General features: G+C 35.0%; 1 protein-coding gene across 1 annotated transcript; it reads right to left on the bottom strand.

Moving 5' to 3' along the window:
* Positions 1–3,728: 3,728 nt before the first annotated feature.
* Positions 3,729–14,739, bottom strand: LOC121454132 (tear acid lipase-like protein). Its single transcript, XM_041661336.1, has 9 exons — positions 14,635–14,739; positions 14,301–14,418; positions 13,223–13,421; positions 12,472–12,581; positions 9,216–9,352; positions 7,243–7,386; positions 6,575–6,646; positions 4,449–4,520; positions 3,729–3,968 (listed from the first exon to the last, which is right to left on the bottom strand). The coding sequence occupies exons 1-9, from the start codon at positions 14,737–14,739 to the stop codon at positions 3,729–3,731; spliced, it is 1,197 nt and encodes a 398-aa protein (XP_041517270.1).
* Positions 14,740–16,763: the final 2,024 nt, after the last annotated feature.

Here is a 16,763-nt window from a genome sequence, read left to right as displayed (position 1 = left end):
GACAATGAACTGATAGGAAGCCCTGTAATATTTTTGTGTATACATATCCAGTTTGAAAACAATGGCAGTAGTTGGCCTAATTTCCATTTTAATACTGTGAGTAAGTGTTCAGGGTCCTGTGTAGAATATTTCTGAAAGGGAATCTGAGGAAACATTGAGCAGAATAGCTATCACTGAATGATGGAGCTGCCAGGTCTTGAGACCTTATTGTATATTTTCCTTCTTTGTATTTTCATTATGAGAAAAAAATCAGAACTTTTAAAAAGTTTTTTTATAACAAAATACTCAAAGCAATATACACTAAAATAAAACAAAAACAATCAAACAAAAACCCAGGCAATCAGATCTGTTACCAAACTAAAGTTTTAGACCATGATCAGTTTTACAAATTTATATCCATTTTCTTACCTGATTCTGATTTTTTATTTTATTTGTTTTAGATGCATGACTGTTTTGCCTGTAAGTATTTTTGTATCCAACACACATATGCTATCCTTGTAGTTCAAAATAAGACATTAATTTCCAGGAATTGGAGTTATGGACGGTTGTAAACCACCATGTGGGTGCCTGAAAACCTAAACTGGGTTCTCTGCAAGAGCCACAGGTGCTGAGAGACCTCTCCACTCAATCTCATTCTCCATACTTTTTTTTTTTAAGAAGAAATTAAGGTTGCAGTGTCATGGACCTAAGTACTCAGTAACAGGCTGGGCTTGTAGTCATCAAGGAGGAATAGGCATAGTTAGCTGAGTTCTATTGACAGCCTGTCGCTTTGTTGTTAGATCTCTGTAAACCCATTCTGATGAATTAGTGGGGAAATGAATTGTTCTTTGGAGCCTGTTATAAGTGAAAACTCTTCAATTATTCAGTTTTGTGATTCTGAATTTTTCTGGAACTCACTCAGTCTTGTACTTGGTTTGTTTTGGTTTGTGCCCTTGTTTTTACTTTGTCTTGAGATAATTCAGGGATATTTTAAATGCCTGTTATTGTGAAATCTCAGGGTTTTTTTTGGGGGGGGGTACAAAGTGCCCATTCATCTTGTTTATAGAAATCTTGTTTTGGCATTTGTGCATTTAGGTTTTGGTGCAATATTCTTTTCCATGACTCAGCATGACTCATGTTGGGTCTCTCTGCAGTAATAGCTGATGTTGAGGTCAGAAATTAGTTAGACCCTGCTCCCACCAGGCAGCTGGGAAGGGACCCCAGTGTCCTTACAGGTCCATGCTATTGATTTATCATATTGCTAGGTGGTGATAAACACGTGAGGACTGCTGCTAAAGACTTTCCATTTCCTTGAAAACCCATGGAGACAAGCAACCTAGAGTGCCCAGATAGGCAGCTTATGACTACCCTCTCTGCAGTGTTCTTCTCCACTTGATAAAGCATTTTTTAAAACTTGAAACAAAAAGGCAGAGATGGGCAATCCACCCTTGCTGAAGACTGAGTTGAGTCACAGCACCTTTGTACTGCTCTCAGGGGCACCTCTTTCCACAGCAGCTCATAACTTGCTTCCTTTTTGTACTCACCTGTTGCCTGAGAGTTTCATTTATTAGAAATGGGAGGCACAAACGCAGAGTTGGCTTCTGATTTGGGGAGTTGTGGTGACTGTTGATTTCCCAGCATCTTTGCACTAACTGCAAGGCTTTCTCATGGAGGCGCTCAAAAACACTCAAGTCATCCTGTGAGAAGAAGGAACTCAACTGTCTGAGGTGCCAGTAGTCACTACATACTGCCATTGAGGAATAAAGGGTCAAAAGGTTAAAACGTAAGTCAAAATTGATACTTTTTCTTTTCTAATCTATCACAAAAAATTTTAGATTAAACAATCTATAATTAAAATTTCATATTTACATTTTTATAGAAGAATGTAGCATGCCTTGATAATGTCCATCTTCCTTTAATCTTCTTTATCTCCTGATCCTTTTGTATTAATTACAATCTTCTCCGTCACCAATTTTACTTTTGTGCTTTTTTTTTAATTAAACAAAAAATGTGAAAGTTTGTCTCTCTTAATAAGGATCATTTGTTGAATATGATGCTCTTCAGTTCCAACCAAGTTTTTGAAAATGATACAATTTTATTCTTTGTGGCTGAATGAATGACATTTACTTATGTCTATCTAAATACAAACACAGATGCACACATGCACAATCAAAGCATTTTATTGATTAATTCAGTGTTGAGGCTGATTCTAAAACATGAGAGTTCTTAAGAGTAGCATGACAAACATGGGCATTTACATTTCTCTGTTTTCTTTAATCCTTTTTAATATATCCTTAGAGATGAAATAGCTTTATGTGAGATTTCTCTCCATATGCTGTGATTACCATTAATGATTAAAAGAACTGCTTTAGGCCTATAGCAAAACTATAGGGGAGCAGAACTAAGCAGGGAAAACTTTTTTTTTTAGTTTTTTAAAATTAATTTGTTAATTATGATAAAATATAAAGTAGATATAAATATTGTAATTGCAATTCCTGCTTGATACCTGTTTTGTTATACATAATTTTACTATGTTAAAGTTAAAGCCTTCCTTTTATTAAACAGAAAAGAGGAGGTGATGTGGGATTTCCCTCCGTATATTGTGACTACCATTAATGAGTAAAGGAACTGCTTTGGGCCTATAGCAGAACTATACGGGAACAGAGCTAGGTGGGGAAAACTAAATGGAATGTTGGGAGGAAGAAGGGTGGAGTCAGAGAGAAGCCATGGAGCTGCTAGAGATAGATGATAGGAATTTTAGCTGGTAAGCTACAGCCATGTGGCAATATAAAGAATAGAGATGGGTTAGTTTAGGATATGAGTTTAGCCAGAAATATGCTTAAGCTATTGGCCAAACAGTATTGCAAATAATATGGTTTTCTGAGTGGTTACTTCATGGCTGGGTGGCCAGGATGAACAAGCAGCCTCTTGCCCCCACAATAGCTATATAATCTAGCTCTAATTTTAGTTTTAAAGGAACTTCCATACTCACTCAACAATGGTTGGGTTAATTTGTATTCCCATAGTGTATAATGCAGCCTTCCCTTTTCTTTTTAATTGTTTTGTTTTTATTCTTAATGATAACCATTCTAAAGGGATAAGTTGGAATCTTAATGAAGTTCTGATTTTCACTTATATCATAGTGAAGGATTATGAATAGTTTTCGTGTAAGTAATGATCATTACTTGTTCATTTAAAATGTGTGTTCAGCACATTTCTTATGTATTGACTGAGTTGTTACCTTCCTCATGTATTTTCTGCTATTATTTCACAATTTATTGCATCTTATTCAGAAAACTATAGCCTACTCAAATCTTGTAGAGAACCAATATTCAATTCCAGACAGCTACATAGTGGCTTTGCATGTAGTTACAATCATCCACGACTCCAATTCTGAGGGATTCATGCCTCTTCTGACCTCTGTGGGCTCCTGGTCTCTTATGATACACACACATATACTCAAGCACACAGAGAAACATATAATTAAATAAACAATTATATTGAAATAAAAAAAATTCTCTTCTTAGTAATGTAAAAACATCCATGAAACAGATAGAGCTCTTAAGATGAAGTAAGTATTTTATTAGTGTTTTCACTTCCAGGACAAATGTGCATGATTCAGCAAAGTGATTCAATGATGCACAAATAAAAACTGATTAAAAGAAAGAGAAATCAAGGAATTCTTTACACCATGAAAAATAAAAGACCCTCCAAAGAAGCAGAAAAATATGCAAAAACATAAATAAAGTTCAACTTGATAGATCTTCATTGATGAATGCAACAATTTCATCGAAAACTTCATTGCGAGCATTTAAACCTATCACAAAATCTAAATGATTATAGTCAGCAATCTTCTTATGATAAATGAGATTGGAGATATTGGCTTCTAAATGTCTAACATCTATTGGATCAGCCAGAAAATCTTTTCCACCACTCCACATGGCTGTTGGAACCTTCATGTCCTTTACCTTATAAGGTGGGGGCGTGCGCTAAAGGAAATGAAGAACAGTCATGCTTAGGTTAATGGCATATCACTTTGTGGATAGTAAGTTGACTCTTTTGTATTAAACAAAAATTGGTAATTATCAATTTATGACTATAGAGTAAGTTGTAAAATCTCAGTCTTGTCAGATATGAACAGACCAATGGCTAACCGTTAAATCATATAAACTATATGATTTTCAAAACAGAAGTTCTCTCTCATAATCTTAGGTTGTTTACATGTAAAATTATGGTGTCAGTAATGGTAATATTTCAAAAAATTATGAAGTTTAAATGACAAGATATTTGAAAATAGTCACTATAATATTACATTAATATTATGTAAAGAAGTGTTTTCCTAATTTTGAAGCCATTCTATGGTCTATATCTACCAAGGTCCTGGAAACTATAAACATAGCCCATTTATCTATTTCTTTCATACACTTTCCAAAGGGAGAAAAGATTATACTTTCTGAGAGGAATCTCACCTGATTGTAGTGTAGCATATTCAGAAATGCGCTTCCCCAGTCATAAGCTTGGAATAAGCCTGTTCTCACTCCCTGAATAATGAAACAGACAATTAACAAAGTCCTCCAAAAGAAAGAAGGAACTGGAGATGGTAGAACTTTATTAATTCATTTTTTTTGTAAGACCATTGATTCAGATTCAATGGGGCCATAGAAATGTATAGTAATCTATTGATCCCGGATTATTGGAGATGAAATCATGTATGTATGCTCATATTCCGTATCAGACAAACACAGATTAAAATGATTGAGAAAACCAGTGAATACAGTGTATTTCGTATGGTTTAGTAATATTTAAATTGTGATAGTGCAATGTTATATGTAGTATAACCCCGAAAGAATGAAAATCTAGCTACTATTATAATTTGAAAAGGGATGGCTATTGTTCAGTTACTTTTTAAAAGCAAAGTTACTATAATATAAAGTTTAATTAAATTTAATCAGTGAGATAAAGTGCAATTCATCTGGTAAATCATTATTAATGAGGAACTATTTGGGGATGGGGAGATATGTCAGTCAGTAAAATGCTTGTCTTAGAAACACCAGGGCCTAAATTCAACCCTCAATCCCGAGTCTATAAAGTAGGACACAATGGTGTTTGTTTGTAATAGACAGAATACTGACTTCCTTTAGCCAGCCAGGCTGGGTTCCTAGGCAAGTTCTGAACAAACGAGGTAAGAGTGTTGTAACCAGTCTTTCTCTGTCCTGCCAGTCAGCTCCCAAATAACAAAATGGAGACCTTAATAATTATGAAAGTTCAGCCTTAGCTTAGGTTTGTTTGTAACTAGCTCTTACAACTTAAACTAACCCATTTCTACTAACCCATATGCTGCCATGTGTCTTGTTCTGTATGTCCTGCTTCCTCTGTGCCCAACTGGTGACTCCCTCTTTCTTCTTCCCAGAGTTCTCTTTGTCCAGAAGCCTGCCTATACCTCCTGCCGAGCTGTTGGTCATTTAGTCTTTTATTAAACCATTCACAGAACCATATCTTTACACAGTGTAATCAAATGTCTCACAACACAGCCTCTCAGATATAAGGTGATCAATGTCTAAAAATAAAACAAAACGTTTTCTTCTATCTTAGAAATGCAGGCATACTCATATACACCAGCAGACACAGGACCATATACACACAAATGTGTATGAACACATATACAATGTGAAAATAACCAAATGTCTAAAATTATTTGAACCTAAATTAAAAATACATATAATATTAATTTCCTAGCTATATAAAGACTTTTGTTCTTATAACATTTAGTTCATATAACATATATTTCAAAATGATATTTACATTAAAATTGATATATAATTACAATGCTTATCATTTATCATTTATGTATAATTTACTTTGAATAAAATATTTTCAATGACTCCCAAAAACATTTATCAAAAAAAATCACAAATGTCTGTTGACAAACGAATTGTTTTGGATTTGTAAAAAAAATGATAAGAAGGGATAAAGTTTTCATAGCAGTCCAATCTTCACACATGTATACACAGACTGCTTCAAAAAGTTCAAATTCTAGAACTGTGGAGCCATGATAAACAGATTTCTTCAATCAAATGTTATTGAATGAGTCATCTATCAGAATGTGACTATTACTCTAAAGTTGGTTAATGGAACCTAACATTCATGCCAGCGAGTATAAGCAAATCTAAAATAGCTCTTCCTCATAAAATTTAAATTTAAATATCTCAAAATGAAGAAGAAAAACTAATTAGTGGGCATACACTGTAGGGATCAATTTGAATGTCTTTGTTGCCTAACGGGTGACTTTTTATTAGGGTGACTTTTTATTACTGTAATGAGAGAAAAAGTTTTCAGTTTGATGCTTATGCTGTAGTCATCTAAAGATACTACCTTCCATCAGCCCCTGAAGCCTGCTGAAACTGACGTTAATTTTACATAAAATATATTTATACTAAATTTCTAATTTTCATAGAAATGTTATGGATTGAAAGATTAAAAATGTATTACTCTCTGAAAACAAATGCAATATACTGATTGCTAAAACAAAGAATTGTTGAGTGTCCTTGGAGGAGATCTTAAACAGGAAAACAAAGAAAGAACAGAAAAATTTTACCTGAGCATAATGAAGCAGAGTTTGAACTGAAGTTCCTGCAGGAGCCTGTCCCGTATACACATCCAAACGACTCTGGTGGACAGGAAATCACAATGCGTGTCTTTCTAAGAACATGAAAGCTTAAAATTGTACTCTAACACTGTGCCACTTTCATGACTCAAATCTTTCCTGAACTAACATAAAATGTGAACATTTTCATGTTTCATATAATGTTTCATATTTTTCTGGAAAGAAGTCTTAAAATAAGTGATGAATAATTATTAATACAAGTTTTATTTGAAATGAGGAAGTTTGAATAAAATTATCATTTGTACATGATATTCAGATATTTGTTCTTATATGAAGTAGGTGGATTTTTTAATATAGCCCTATTTGTAACTTTAAATATCATATGCAAATTATGTCACACTATAGCACATGAATTACATGTATCTTAAAATATTCCATTTTTAAGGTTTTCGATTTGGGTGGGTGTGGACCTGGAAGGAGTTGAGAAAGAGAAATCTGTAATCAGAATATATCATATTAAAATCTATTTTCAATAAAAAAGAAAAACATTAAAATATATTCCATATTATTTAAATAAATAGTTTTCAGTTTTAATGCTCACCTATCAATAAGATAGCAGCAACACAAAATATTGATTTGAAAGCAAAATTCACACATACCTCATTTAAATTTTTGGGGTCATATCCAAATAGCAAGGTAAGTACATTATTGCATGCTGTTCCAGCTGTCTTACGCTGGCACAAAAATTCCACAAAATATTTAGCATCTGAACTGGAAAATATGTCTTTTTCGCCGAAGAGGATCTGAAAATGACATGTGTAAACAACAGCTATAACATGGAGAATGAACTCTATTTAGTAAAACATGAGGCTAGAAGGAATGTATGCTAATCACGAAACAATATCTTAACATACAGATAAATATTTAGGTGACTTAGTTCACTGTAGCATCATTCTACACAGAGTTGAGAAAAGTTTCCACCAGAAATAGTGTGCTCTTAAAACAATTCTAACCAATTTTGTCAGAGCAAACCCTTTAAATACCAATTAATCAGTGATTTCTCAATTTGACCCATCTGTCAAGGTGGAACCGGCCCAGTTTACAGGACTTGTCATTACTTGACACATTCATAGCTCACTAGTAAGGAAAACTCTCTCATCCTCAGAGAATAATGAGACTGCATTAAACATGTTAGCACACATATGATTAGAAAGTAGATGAGGTGTATGAAAAGGTATGTGATAAGATATTTAAGGAAAGAATGCTCAAAAATTTTCAAATTTGATGTCAACCATCAGTACCCCCATGTAGAAAATGGTGATCAAGCTGTAAATACAGTTTTTCAGACTCACAAGACACCCTACTTGTCACATATTAAGACATGTTGCAGCCAAAGCTACAGCAAGATACATTACTGTCAAACCAACACCTAGGAAGGAAAAGTTGCGTGTTAAATATATTATGCAGTGCAGATCACCGAGCAGAGTCGTCAGAGGTTAATTGGATTCTATTGTAACAGAGTCACTTCATCAAGGACATATAAAAATCCCAGATTTTTAAGATCCTAAGTGGCTATTCATGCAAGAAAGATTAACAGTTCATGAAGCAAAAACTGATAACTGCTTGGAGGGAACTTAAAAATCCAGCGACATGCCACACATTCAAATTTTCATCTATCAGTTATCATTAGAACAGATAGAAACTGCTATGGATAAAGGACAGATGATAGCCATTGTGAGCAACATAGCACAGGTATCATTAAAGCACACCAAGGTGAGCAGAACACACTTTCAGTGCACAGTGTTTACGTAGGTGGGTATTCGGAGCTGTAAAACATTTCTCAAAGAATCTAGACATGAAAAAGATGTCTTGGAACAACATGAACTTAAAGTAGAAATTAATATCAGACATACATCAATATCTCCATGCACTTGAAACATTTTAAAGTCACCAACAGGCCAAGTAAGATATCAAGTGGAAGCCAAAGTGATTTAAACTCAAATTATAATTGAAAGCATAACATCAACACTGCCTGATGAGCTTAAGGCTGTGTGTGGAAGGAAATGCACAAACTGCTCTCACAGAGGACCTGAGTTCGATTCCCAGCACCCACATCATGCAGGTCACAATGGCTTATTACTCCCAGCTTCAGAGGTTCCGACACTCTCTTCTGATCTCCACAGGGTACTACACTATCTGAAGACAACCTTCAATAACTCCAGTTTGAGGGATTTTGGTATATTTTTCTGACCTCCCCAGGTATCAGGCACCCATGTGCTGTACACACACACACACACAACACAACACAACACAAACACACACACACACACAGACAAAACACTCATACACATAAAACAGAATGAACAAATCTGAAAAAAATACAGGTGGCACATTTGCACAAGAAAATATCAGGAGATAGGAAAAAATTAATGGATTAAAAAAAAACTCCGATTATATGTAATATGAGAGGACAGAGACTGTAGGACCCAGCTGAGTTTCTGGGGAAGATGCACTGGGGCCATGAGGGAAAATGAACAGTGAAATTAGGACAGGAGTACATCAGCATCTCTCTTGTCTTGAAAGCTTGAAGTGTGTTGTTATTTCTGACACCATGCTAGTAAGTATTACAAACCTTGGTCAAAGTTGTTCCCAAGAATCTGATGGCAGGGATGACCCCTGACACATATTTAACAGTTGCAACTGGAGCCAGTAAAAAACTGAGTTTGATCTTCTGAGCCAATTGTGGATTTGTTGAAAATGCCCCAAAGGCTGAAAGAAAATAAGATGATAATTTACTGGTGTCCTATATTTTTATTTCATGTATTCCATTTTTATGTGTATGAATGTTTCACCTTCATGTGTATCTGTGCACCAGGTAAGTGCTTGGTGCCCGAGAAAGACAGAATATAATGTAAGGAACAACTGTAATGGGAATTACAGACGATTGTGAGATGCTATGTGGGTACTAAGAATTGAACCTAGGTCCTCTGGATCAGTGGGTTGTGCTCTTAACCACTAAGCCATTACCGCTAACTTTAGTGTTCTCTCTTGATTTAAACTCCTTGTGTCATTTGACTAACTCACCACTGCTCCTAAAACGAGTGTTCTTTCTCATTTATTTCAAGGCTGTCTCTGGCAGCACCATTCTCAAACATCTGAGCGTGCACCACTGGATTGCTTTCTATTTCATCAATTTTTTTTAATATTTATTTATTATGTATACAATATTCTATCTGGCATGTATGCCTGCAGGCCAGAAGAGGGCACCAGACCTCTTTACAGATGGTTGTGAGCCACCATGTGGTTGCTGGGAATTGAACTCAGGACCTTTGGAAGAGCAGGCAATGCTCTTAACCACTGAGCCATTTCTCCAGCCCTCATCAATTTTTTTTTGAATGATGGCTTGGGTGCTTCGCTTGATTTTGGGTGACTCCACGTGCCTTTTTAATGACAACAGTTAGAAAAACGAACCTTTCCTGTACTTACTAATTAAGTTCTGTTCCTGTCCTAGCTTGGTTTCTGATTTTGTGATGAAATATAGTAAAAATAAAAATAACTAAAAATAAAGATGTGATAAAATAAAAATAGCTTATTATTTTTAAAGGATTGGGACCATGACAAAAGCCAGGGAAGGTGTTCAAGGCAGGGTCCTGGAGGCGGGGACTGAGGCAGATATCACAGACGGATGCTATCTACAGGTTGACTTTCTTTGACTTGCTCAGCTACCTTTCTCATGCTGCCCAGGCTCAAGTGCTAAGGAAGGGCACTCCCTATAGTGGGATGAACCGCCCTGCATCAATTATCAATCAAGAAAAAGAACAATAGACATGCCTAAAGATCAATCTAATCAGAGAAGTACCTCAATTAAGTTTCCTCCTCTGGGATATGTCAAGGTTGGCATAAACTTGATAAAAAACTAACCAGCACACTTACACTGGTGGAATTCTGTTTACTAAGTATTGTGTAGCCAGTGTACTTTCCAAAAAAGCATTTCTTTTTTCTTCTGGTCATCCTGACAGTGATTAGCATGTATTAAGGGTCTGCACACAATTGCCACACTTTTAACAATTGCTTGTTGTTCTTGAATAATCTTTGTTCCAAAAGAGTGCCTGTAAGTTCAGGTTAAGCTTACTATTTTGGCATACAGTCTTCTGTGAAAGTGGAGATGTCCCTTACATGCAACATAACAATCTCTATGGCTTTCTGTGTGCTCCTTCCTCTAATACATATCAATATATGTGTGAGTGTGTGTGTTTGTGTGTGTAGGCCCACATGCATATAATCATATTTAATGACTATTGATACAAAAGTCTTAAGATCTTAAAGAAATCAATCATATTTTGGACCCCCAGTCTATCATGCCCTCTAGAAATAAATTTTGTTGTGGCCACCGAACATCTGTGGCACCCCATCTCTCTGCTTTCCCCTTTACTATGGACAAGACTGTCATATAAAACCGTAATCGTCATTCCATTTTTAGTGGTGTTTGCCTCATTCAGGATGTCTTTGAGCTCCAGCAACTTTTGCGATGTGCACAGACATTGTTGTTTGGCATAATCCAAGGAGAAATGAGCTGATCTAGGTTACTAATATCAAATTTATATTTGATCCTGAAATGTATTTCCTAGAAAGATGGTTCCACAAGAAAAATTATGGCCCTAAGTGTGTGAGGGTCTGTGCTTTCCTTGACACAACCTGCCTCATTAATTCCGAGCTTTGGACAAGTCAGATCTCTGTAGTGTACGGTATATGTTGTCAGTAACAGCAACTTATCTTTCAAGTAGTAACAACACCACATGTTTAAATGAACGATATGCAATTTAATTAGCAATGTTTACCCAGCTAGTCAGGTTTGGAAACATTTATTGTTGATGCATCGTTAATAAAAATTCAGAGACAGAAATTGGGGTTCAACACAAAGACAAGAAAAGGAAAGCAGCCAGCCACTGGCTCTTACCTGGACCTAGATCCAAAACTGATAATCCTGCCTCCAGAAATCTCAGAATGAGACTGAAACTGAGAGCTGTCTCCTCCCACTTTACAATCCTCTCTAGTTCTGGGATTAAAGGTGTGTACCACTACGGCCTGCTTTCTATGGCAAGCTAGTGTGGCTACTGGAATTAAAGGTATGTGTCATTGTTGCCTGGTCTGTAAAGTTGGCCAGTGTGGCTGTTTTACTTTCCAGATCCCCAGGCAAGCTGTGTTTATTAAAATACAAATGAAATGCCATTACATATTGTTTTAAGGATTTTTAGTATGAAAATTGACATGCCTCAGACCATTCCAGAAACGGTACTAGCCAATTAAAGTTTTGTGGCATCTCACTGGGCCCTCAGACTTTAGTTACTCAAAGAACCCAAATTTTTTTTCAAAAAAGCCTAAACAGTGCTTACATGTCATTTTACCATTAAAATATCAGTATAAGGACATTGAAACAGATATGCCTACTTTGTTTTTGAAACTTCAGTTGCAGAAAATCCCAAATATATGTGACACATACAGATTATTTAAATGTGTTATGTGTTTAGAATGATAGTATTTAAAAAGTAGAGAAGTAAGTATATCAATTATGCCTGTTGTTAATTTGAAAAAATTAATCAGATGCTGTGGCTCAAACCTATAATCTCCCTACTCAGGAAGCCAAGGCAGAAGGATTGTGAGGTTAAAGCCATCCTGGGCTACATACCCAGCCCTTCTACTAAACATCAACAAAAACTTGGATGTTCACTACTTAAACAAATAATTTTATAACTGGATCGTTGGCTAGTCTAAGCCTTTCTAAATACTGAGATAACGTCATTTCCAAAATATAAAACTCCTTCCAGAAGAATTTTTTGGGCCTTTAAGACAAAAATAAGAAACGATCAGATCTCAGTCTCCCCACATACCGAGAAGGGTGCCTTGGGAGTGGCCAACATAGTAAATCTGTTTCTGTCCTGTTTTGTTCACAATGAAGTCAATGGTGGCAGGAAGATCATATTTTATGTGGTAATCATAACTGCATGAGACAAAAGAAACACAGTGTGAGTTATTATTTGTTAACATTTAAAACTTACACTTTATATATTAAAACATGAGCTTGAGGAGTATCTTTAAAGGGAAACCTGAATAATGAGAGTGCATTAACCAAAAACCTCTAATCTTTTACTCACTGTTAGCTGTCCAGAGACTCCATTCACTCAATGCCCACAGAAACCTTGATAGGATCTAATGTTTGTATACTTTGAAAGAAGTTGACATTAAGTGATAGACTCAATGATCATGGTTTCTCTATACCCCTTGTACTATATGTCTAATTTATGAGTTTTTACATGTAAAATAACACTTACTCTATCTTCACTTTATTTTAATGAAGTTATATTTCCTGACTTAGGTGAATTTGCAAAGTTATTTGTAGTTGAAATATATATATATATATATATATGTATATAACATATATAATTTGTTTCCCTATTAATTACTTATCAAAATTATAAAGAAAACTTTAAGCAAATTTTGTTCATTAATCTTTAAAAATGTGGTTCCATAAGAAAATGTATTTGTAAAATGACTTTATCAGAGCATAACGAATTTGTGATGGCATAAAAGGGTTTAATACAGTTTTAAAGAAAAACAAATATAAAAATTTGCATTCTTTACCTAAAAGCCCAGAATTTTTTAGAATGTGGGTCTAGGTACATATGTTTCCTGGCATAGGTATTGCCTCTGCTGTTCCCCATCCACACATCAAAACCAGCATCAGCCATTATGAAGCCCAGGCTGCTGTTGGGAGGATTCGCAAGCCAAATAGAAGCAGATAGAGTCCACCCATGCTGCAGGTACACGACTGGCTTTGGAACTAAAAATCAAAGAGAGTAAATCTTTGTTATCTATAATTATCTTTAAGCTCCATCACAACAATAGGACTTACTGTCAACATTTTACACATAAGTATTGTAATTTTAGCCCATTTACATCCTCCATTATCATCTCTTTGACTCCTTATGTCCTTCCTGGGAAACGTTTAATAACATGAATTTGAGTCACATTATATATTGCTGTCCACAAAAGAAGTGTTATGGATCATTACATTTACATTATAGTCATAAATATATCTCCATATTCTTTAGTAAAATAATCATCACACCTGTTGGGTCTCATTTTTGTCTTTCTACCCCTTGAATAAATATGAATTTCCTAACTGGAAGCTTTTAATTTCAAACATTTATGAGTAATATTCCCATCTAGTAGAGTTCAAACTTATGAAAAACAAAATATAAAAACATATACAAATGTATTGAGATACTAAGATTCATGTGTAGATTATTTAGCAAATAACTAAAACAACAAAATCCTGAACTTGAACATGGCTGTTGTAGTCTTAGGCTTTAGATGAATACATGAGATAGGTGTTTTACTTTAGGAAGAACTTGAATTCTTCCAGCAATAACTAAAGCTTTCTACAGAGTCAATGTGCTTAAAACTGCTGGATCTCTCCCACCAGGTCTCTGAGCCCCTACCCTGTCAAGAAAGCTAAATTCATGATGTAATTTGTGTTTATCCTTGCTATAATGTCAATTAGCGTAAGCAGGTGTCATTCAGACTGTCAACTTTGACATTTGCATCACAGAGGACTGAGGGTCCTTATTATAGTTAATTGAAAAGGAAGGTTCTGCAAAGAGTTTATTTGACTGGATATTAATGTAGTTGTAATGTTTTTTTCTCACTCTGAGCTTACCCAAATGACTAGACTTATTCTTCCCATGTGGAATTCTGTAAATTGGGAGGATATAACCATCTTCAGTCACAACCTCATACTCTTCGTATTCATAACCCCAGTAGGAAATTATCTCATTCTAAATGGAAAAAAGAAAACACTTAGGCTTTCATTAATAACTCATCTGGGCATGTTTATAATTCTTAGAGTGTAAATTCATTATGGAGCAGGGTAGCAAATCCTATGTAAAGAGAACCTTCAGATTATAATAAACGTGACTGCTTGAAAATAATGAGTAAAATTGATAGTGATGAAATCATTGGGACTATGTTCATTAATGATGATAATAACTTACAATATTCATGTTGGCTTCAGGATTCCTGGGTAGTGGCTCGAATATTGAGCAAGATATACTTCCAAATATATGGACAAGGCAAATTGTTCTCAGTAAACACCACATGATAAACCTGCTGGGAAATGGTGGTTAGCAAGATGTAGTAAATAGCGTGAACTCGGGTTTTTGGATATACATTATGTCCACACATCACCTTCCTTAACATTGGCCACATCTTCTAATAAGACTCTCAGAAATAACTTCATATGTAAGAAAGAACAGGATGGATGGCATTAAAAGTAATTATAGGTAATTGAATAGGAAGGCTCTGCATAGAATCTACTTGACTACTATTTATAATAGCCACCCACTTCTCCCTTCACCTTTCATTAAATTTACATAAATTTATGCCATTGTGCTTTCTGAGAAATCTTCACAGGAAGTTCTGTTAGTTGGCCTAAATGATGAAGATTAGTGTTGGAATTTTCATTCAGAACTATTAGATAACTTAATCCAAGCCTTTTACAGTTTATCTAAAGAGTAAGGATGCAAGTAATAAAAAACAGAAAAACAGTGCAGGGTTTAGAGAGAAAGACAGTGGCCACGCTTGAAACTAGTACACATGAGAAGTGGGGGACTTTGTTTTGTCACCATTACCATGCTGGGGGTTGCTTGTTTTGATAATACTACAAACACCACATTCATAGTTTTAGAATTTACAAAAAAGCATATGGTTTCAGAAGCACAAGTGCTGGTAATAAAAATGTACATTATTTTCAATCTCTCCTTGCAACCTTCTATAGAGATTCTTGCTAAACTATCATTCTGTGAACAATGATGTAATGTCACACATTTTAAGAAATCAAATGACTAACTCTACCATAGATGAGACAGAGCCCAGTGACGGACTACTCTCTATACCCTGACTTTCTGCCCTAAAACAAACACAGTTTGGAATATTTTCTTCTGTTCCTTTTTCTTAATTCCTTAACATTGAGGACAACAAGAAGAGATAAACTTTCTCTTCTAAAACAAAGATACATTTTAGTAAAATATCTTCTGTACAATAAAATAAGGTAAATACATTTTAATTAAAAACCTTAAAGATAGAATTAACTTCACTTATGAATACATTCATTATGAATACATACTTATGAATTGAAATCGGTTCAGTTTAAAAGCCCAGAGCACATACTCACTGCCACCAAATGTGAAGCCTTCAGGTTTCCTGGTGCAAAGGGAATCATCTCTCTTTTCCCTTAGTGTTCTAATAAATATTTGTGTGACTGTGGTTTTTGGATGACCTTCCCTTAAAATGTGTTACTTATTTTTACAGTTAACTCTGATATTTGTCAAGTACAAAATTGGCTATTACATAAGTTCTCAAGATATAGTTCTGAAACATCCTCAATGCCTCATTATTTCTGTGATGTGCCACTTAATAAAACCCTTCCTCCTCACGTCCTGCAGTCCTGAATGGTCTTTATTGTAACTGTCATGAATGCTCTCTTTCTTTTTTTTTGTTTTATGTGAAAGAATCATAGTTGATGAAGGTGCATTTTTGTTGCACCCATAAAGATAAGTGTCTGGTAGATTTAGAAGCATTTAGGTTAAACAATTTTATCAGAAACTTTCGAGAAAAACTGTGGAGAAAGTTATAAAATGATTCATAATAAGTCTTGCAAATGTGAACAAACTCAAATTTTAAGGCTTTTTTTCTATGACTGAACTAAATGCAAAGAGCTCTTAAAATCTATAACTATTTTCAAAAATATATAAATGGCAAAGCAATAGTAGCCCAACATGCATGAAATCACCCATTCATTCATCAGCAATATTAGCAACTCAAAGGATAAATCTGAAAGCAGGAATAACAAAGCCATATGAAGAATGTCAACAAATACATTCTTATTTTAATATAAACTGATACCACCTCTTATGCCATGTTATGTCATTATTCACAAAAACTAGGATGGAAAATTTCTTGGTTGGATAGTTCTACTCTTGTGTTCCTAAATACCTTCACTTTTGTGCCACTTGGCATCGTGCCCTGACATTCATGGCAATACCCTGGGGATCGTTGAAAAGCCACTCATGGTATGTAGCTGACAACAGAAAACACTACTGGTGTTAGTAGCAAAGTAAAATAG

This window comes from Microtus oregoni, unplaced genomic scaffold, assembly GCF_018167655.1.
Source record: "Microtus oregoni isolate MIOR12 unplaced genomic scaffold, Mior012 000012F_ref0000307, whole genome shotgun sequence".
Lineage (NCBI taxonomy): Eukaryota > Metazoa > Chordata > Mammalia > Rodentia > Cricetidae > Microtus > Microtus oregoni.
The sequence above is the reverse complement of the archived record's forward strand: the minus strand, read 5'-3'. Positions and strand labels throughout refer to the sequence as shown.